The following is a 6,974-nucleotide window of genomic DNA, read 5'->3' on the forward strand; positions in this document are numbered from 1 at the left end:
GAGAATGAGAGCAGCCGTAGATAGTAAGTAAATGAGTGGGCATGTTGTGTTCCAAAAAAGCTATTTACAGACACTGAAGTTTGACTTTCATGTAATTTTTTTTTTTTTTTTTTGAGATAGAGTCTTGCCCCGTTCCCCAGGCTGTAGTGTAGTGGCACAATCTTGGCTCACTGCAACCTCCGCCTCCTGGGTTCAAGTGATTCTCCTGCCTCAGCCTTCTGAGTAGCTGGGATTATAGGCACCTGCCACCACACCCAGCTAATTTTTGTATTTTTGTTAGAGATGGGGTTTCACCATGTTGGCCAGGCTGGCCTTGAACTCCTGACCTCAAGTGATCCACCTGTCTCAGCCTCCCAAAGTGCTGGGATTACAGGCGTGAGCCACCACGCCCAGCCTAATTTTCACTTCGTGAAATACTACTCTTTTTTTTTCCCTAAACATTTAAAAATGTAAAATACTTTCTTAGCTTATGGGCCCTACCAAAATAGGCCTGGCAATAGGACTTAGTGTACAGACCCCTGGATGAGGATAGCATCTGCATATAGTATTTACAAAGGAATAATTTTTTCCCCCAGAAATAACTGGAAACTCTATAATTGTTATGTTGATTATTGTGTTTAAATCTAATTAAGGTATTTTGTTTTCCTTTTGACATAAGAACATAACTTTCTGCAATAAAATACTAGCTTATATCAGTTAGACTTAATTTACTCTGTGTCCTTACCCTAGGTAGACACTTGAATTAGCTTTCATATACTCATTTCAGAGTTTTTTAAAAAATTATTTATTATTATTATCTTAAATAGAGACAGGGTCTCCCTATGTTGCCCATGCTGGTTTTGAACTCCTGGGCTCAAGTGATCCTCCTGCTTTGGCCTCCCAAAGTACTGGGATTATAGGTGTGAGCCACCACACCCACCCTCATTTCAGAGTTTTAAGGGAATTTCAGAGTTTCTTTATTTTCCATATGAAGTCCCTGAGGCTCATGAGTAAAGTGATGTGTAGGAATCTGAATCCAGGCTTCATGATCTGTACTCGTGTCATAACTCATATGAGGAATACAACGAAACATTTAATTTAATGTATTTCTTCATTTTATTTATTTTACTCTTTCTGATTCTTATGTAATCATTAACTTGCTCATTTTAATTGCTAGATTTTACTTACCATTTCAGCTAGAAATATATTTCATTTGGAAGATTAGGCTGTGGTGGTATGATATTTTTCCATTTCTGATGAGACTGTTTTTATCCCACGTATTTAAGTGATAGGTTGTTTTTAATGTTTTAAAACAAAAAAGGATTAGAGTATTTTACTTGGGCTAGTGAGAAGGAAAATAAATCAGCTCAAAGAGTCAGAATAGTAAATATACTATAATCTGAAGAGAAAAAAGTCAGAATGCAAAAAGTACAAAAGTAGCTGTCCCTCTGCCCCAAGAAAAAGAAAAAAAGACTGGTAGAATCTGGCATTATATCCTTAAGACTTCTTAAGAAGGCATGGGATCTTGAGTTTTCATATAATGCTGAATGCCTGAATGTCTTTTTCTCCTCACTAATCAATACCCAGAACTCTCCCTGAAACACACACTCAGTACTACGTATATTTGAATTCTTCTAGCTCTTGAGTTTTTTTTTACATTTTAAGGAGTATGGACATCTCCAATAGTACTTTGTAGTCTATGAATATTAACATTTGATTTTACAGTGTTATCATTGATGTTCTCTCTGTAGATATACCTGTGTTTCCCACAATCACAGCCACTGTGACTTTTCAGGAGTTTCGATACGATGAATTTGATGGCTCCATCTTTACTATACCTGATGACTACAAGGAAGACCCAAGCCGTTTTCCTGATCTTTAACTGACGTGGAAAAGGGTGCCATCTAACCAAGGAAAGAAATTTCAGAGACCCTAGAAGTGGATCCAGATAGAAGGGACAAATGCTTTCAGTGAAGAAAAGGGAATTGCACATTGAATCGACACATCAGTGATATGATACAGTGAAATGGGCCTCTACTAAGAATTTCAGCGAGTTTTCTGATGTGCCATTTTTGGTCTTTTTAAAAATATACATATTATAAATGTAATAGTTTGACACATTAATGACCCTAAGACCTTCGTATGTAAAGCAGCTATGAGTGCTGTGATTTGTTTTTAAAAATTTTTACACTTCTTGTTGAAATATATATGCATATAAATATATCTATATCTATATCTAAAACACTCCTGGACCATTAACGTAAATTAAATGTCTTAAGAGATATGGAGCCCTTTTAAACTTGTCATCTTTATGCAAGGTGACATTTATAAATATTCCTTCGAGCTTTGTTTTCATAAAATGTAAACTATGTAACATTATGTATAGTTCAGTAATTTGAATGTTTGTTCAATATAATGAACTAGAAGGAATGCAATTTTCTGTAGATGAATGAACCAAATGGTAACCATTAAACAATTGCATTTATATGTTGCAATACATTTCAGAAGGAGCGTTCACTCTGCAGGGAATAAGGTACCTCCTTTAGCACCTTAGTGCAATTCATTGTGGTGCTATTTGTTTTTACCTGAATGTTTGTTACTAATCTTCCTTTCATAGAACCTCTATTTTTTTTTTCTAAACTTGAGTTTGAGTCCTTGTTACGTTCATCATAAGGTAATGGTTAGCATGTTTAAAGATATTCCTCTTCCAAATCTCAGCACTTTAAAAAAATTCCAAATTTTTAAACTTGCTTCCTAATAAGTGCACATCAGTCTGATTATTTTGTTTTTAGTAGAATATGGATGCATTGGGGTCAGTTTTAAAAAACAATACACATATTTTAGACAACCCTACATATTTAATCACTTCAAAATAAGATAAAAACATTTTATATGCTAACAGAATATATTTGTTACAAGTTAAGGTCCAGAAGTATACACAAGATTGATTACTCCTATTTTTTTTTAAATCAAGGAAAATATTGATTTCATTGTCTCCAAAGTGATAAAAACATGTATTACTCATTTTTGCACTTAAAATTTTTCTTATTTATTCCAAGATGGTTTGAAGGTCCAAGTATGAAAATAAATTAGGGGGATTAATGTATAACAGTTATAAAGTATCATGTATTAAAGAACTTTCTTAGATCGATGTTTTTAAAATGTATCCTGATAAATGTCTTAAGAATGCATCTGTCAAGTTTTTTAGACTGACCAGTAGCTTAAAACTTTTTCCAGGATTTTAGGTAATTTGAAAGGAGTTTAGAGACCCTTACTGAAAATATGACTTAAAAATCCAAAGCATAAACCGTAAGAAAAATTTTAAATAAACATCTTTAAAGCTGCATCTTCCATACTGATACATGCATTGCATATGTTGACATTAAATACATTTTATAATGAAGAAAAACAATCATAGTTAAAAACTGAAAGACCTAATTACTACCTTACATGGACCTATTGAATTTTGGGGGAACGTATTAGTAAACCCAGACTAGCTTTGTTGAATAGAAGTTGATCCCTGTTATTTAGGAAATGGGTAGATCAAATGACTTAGAGACTGAGTTATCCTATCAGTGGTTACGTGGGGTTGGAGACACTGAAAGGCAGTGATCACTGTTGCTTCTAGGCTCCCTTACTTTGTAGGAATATGTTATACTTTCAGGAATATGCTATATATGTTTTCATAAGTACAGACACGTTAGGGAGGAAAAAAACGTGGGTAATTGAAGCTTGTGGTTGATTAATTTCCTAACAGCACAGCTATGAATATTTTGCTGGGGTACACTGGAGGTAGGAAGACTACTGGAAATTTTTGCACTTGAATTTTGTCTTTAAAGCTTTTTTCTTTAAAGAATGGTAGAAACAGATTATCCATTCCAAAATGTCTTTTCTCTGATCACAAAGAGCAAACAAATGTCAATCTCTCTTATGATGGTGAAAAAAAGGAATTAATCGATGCAAATAAACTTTTCACAGTATTACTTTTAATGAAGATTTTTCGAAATGTGCCTTTTAATCCAGTTAATGAATGAAGCTATATGCAGTGTTTCAAATGAGTAAGTCAAAACACCGTATGTTTTCATAATACCACATGAAAAATCAAGGTTCTGCAATATAGGTACACAAAATTCTATGTTCTTCTCCATTTGTGATTTTGAAACTGTTTAAATTGGGAAGGGGGACCATCGTATAGTCATCTTCAGTGGCCATTTAGAAATGGTTAATACTCTTGCCCACTGGTACGATATCCAGAGAAGATACGGTTTCCATCTTTGAGAAAATAATTCTCTGATGAGACAGTTTGCCCTCTAGACATTCACATACAGAGAATTGCCAAACTTCATAAAAGGGTGGTATGAAGTAGATGCCCTGATTTTTGTGAGTATAAGTACATATGATGGTTTGGAAACTGTCACATCTGTCTGCTGATACATGTTTGTTAGTAGATGAAAAACTAGTTTCCTTCTGCTCAGAACTGGAATTAAGCCCCACTCATGCTAATAAAAATGGGTTTTTATAGTATTATTCACATACGGTTTATTATTCACACCCTGGGGGAGGGTGATGAATAATGATTATTTAATGAGCCCTCTTCCTAGTTTTCCCTAAGTCTGCAGAAGACAAAGATCCTGTTTCCAGGCCATGAAGGACTGAAGTAAATACCGTAAATAAGTACAGTGGACCCTTGAACAACGTGGAGGCTAGGGGTTCAGTTGAAAATCTGCATATAAGTGGACCCGTGCAGTCCAAACCTGTGTTGTTTAACTGCCAAATTAAAGGTGCTTCCTTCTCCTCATTGATATTACCCATATTTACAAACATGCTAGAGAAAAACAACTGGTGTAAAACTTGCCCCCATTAGAGAAATGGACAGGAGGTATTAAGTCACTTGTAAAGATAGCAGAACTAAGCTTGGTAAAAGCCCATGATTGTTTGTATACTATAAATTAGCCGAAACTACTCTTGCAAAGCATTTTATGTCAGAAATCTGGGGCAATAGTAACTCTGGTTGCCACCTAAAAATTTCATAACATGTTAAGTATCACATCTTTTACATCATGCAAACCATCCTTACAGAGTGAGCTTACCTTGTGATGAGCTTTTTAATTGTTATAATTCATTTTAGAAGAGCAATACTTTCAGTCATAATGGTACCTATGGTACATAGAATTACAGTTTTGCTTTTTCCACACACTGAAAAATATTGAAGCAAAATCTTAAGAACTTCTGAGAAAGGTGCTTGTTAATCATTCTTGGTTTTCATCATGTTTTGCAGTGACAAGCGATTCTCCTGCCTCAGCCTCCCAAGTACCTGGGATTACAGGTATGCACCACCACAACCAGCTAATTTTGTATTTTTTTTATATTTTTTTCATTTTATTTTTATTTTTATTATTATACTTTAGGTTTTAGGGTACATGTGCACAATGTGCAGGTTTGTTACATATGTATCCATGTGCCATGTTGATTTCCTGCACCCATTAACTCGTCATTTAGCATTAGGTATATCTCCTAATGCTGTCCCTTCCCCCTCCCCCAACCCCACAACAGTCCCCGGAGTGTGATGTTCCCCTTCCTGTGTCCATGAGTTCTCATTGTTCAATTCCCACCTATGAGTGAGAACATGCGGTGTTTGGTTTTTTGTCCTTGCGATAGTTTACTGCGAATGATGTTTTCCAATTTCATCCATGTCCCTACAAAGGACATGAACTCATCATTTTTTATGGCTACATAGTATTCCATGGTGAATATCTGCCACATTTTCTTAATCCAGTCTGTCGTTGTTGGACATTTGGGTTGGTTCCAACTCTTTGCTATTGTGAATAGTGCCACAATAAACATACGTGTGCATGTGTCTTTATAGCACCATGATTTATAGTCCTTTGGGTATATACCCAGTAATGGGATGGCTGGGTCAAATGGTATTTCTAGTTCTAGATCCCTGAGGAATCGCCACACTGACTTCCACAATGGTTGAACTAGTTTACAGTCCCACCAACAGTGTAAAAGTGTTCCTATTTCTCCACATCCTCTCCAGCACCTGTTGTTTCCTGATGTTTTAATGATGGCCATTCTAACTGGTGTGAGATGGTATCTCATTGTGGTTTTGATTTGCATTTCTCTGATGGCCAGTGATGATGAGCATTTCTTCATGTGTTTTTTGGCTGCATAAATGTCTTCTTTTGAGAAGTGTCTGTTCATGTCCTCTGCCCACTTTTTGATGGGGTTGTTTTTTTCTTGTAAATTTGTTTGAGTTCATTGTAGATTCTGGATATTAGCCCTTTGTCAGATGAGTAGGTTGCAAAAATTTTCTCCCATTCTGTAGGTTGCCTGTTCACTCTGATGGTAGTTTCTTTTGCTGTGCAGAAGCTCTTTAGTTTAATGAGATCCCATTTGTCAATTTTGGCTTTTGTTGCCATTGCTTTTGGTGTTTTAGACATGAAGTCCACTGCTTTGAACGTGTCCCAGAGATTTTGGTATGTTGTGTCTTTGTTCTCATTGGTTTCAAAGAACATCTTTATTTCTGCCTTCATTTCATTATGTACCCAATAGTCATTCAGGAGCAGGTTGTTCAGTTTCCATGTAGTTGAGCGGTTTTGAGTGAGTTTCTTAATCCTGAGTTCTAGTTTGATTGCACTGTGGTCTGAGAGACAGTTTGTTATAATTTCTGTTCTTTTACATTTGCTGAGGAGAGCTTTACTTCCAACTATGTGGTCAATTTTGGAATAGGTGTGGTGTGGTGCTGAAAAAAATGTATATTCTGTTGATTTGGGGTGGAGAGTTCTGTAGATGTCTATTAGGTCCACTTGGTGCAGAGCTGAGTTCAATTCCTGGATATCCTTGTTAACTTTCTGTCTCATTGATCTGTCTAATGTTCACAGTGGGGTGTTAAAATCTCCCATTATTATTGTGTGGGAGTTTAAGTCCCTTTGTAGGTCACTCAGGACTTGCTTTATGAATCTGGGTGCTCCTGTGTTGGGTGCATATATATT

General features: G+C 35.8%; 1 protein-coding gene across 2 annotated transcripts in view; it reads left to right on the forward strand.

Moving 5' to 3' along the window:
- Positions 1-3,330, forward strand: part of ANKRD13C (ankyrin repeat domain 13C) — an 83,078-nt gene extending 79,748 nt beyond the window's left edge. For both annotated transcript variants that reach the window (XM_032155601.2, XM_058439672.1), the window contains one exon: positions 1,731-3,330. In XM_032155601.2, coding sequence (XP_032011492.1) covers positions 1,731-1,861 — 131 coding nt within the window. In that variant the 3' untranslated portion in view covers positions 1,862-3,330. The remainder of the gene's footprint in view (positions 1-1,730) is intronic.
- Positions 3,331-6,974: the final 3,644 nt, after the last annotated feature.

Source organism: Hylobates moloch, unplaced genomic scaffold, assembly GCF_009828535.3.
Source record: "Hylobates moloch isolate HMO894 unplaced genomic scaffold, HMol_V3 SCAFFOLD_5, whole genome shotgun sequence".
Taxonomy (NCBI): domain Eukaryota; kingdom Metazoa; phylum Chordata; class Mammalia; order Primates; family Hylobatidae; genus Hylobates; species Hylobates moloch.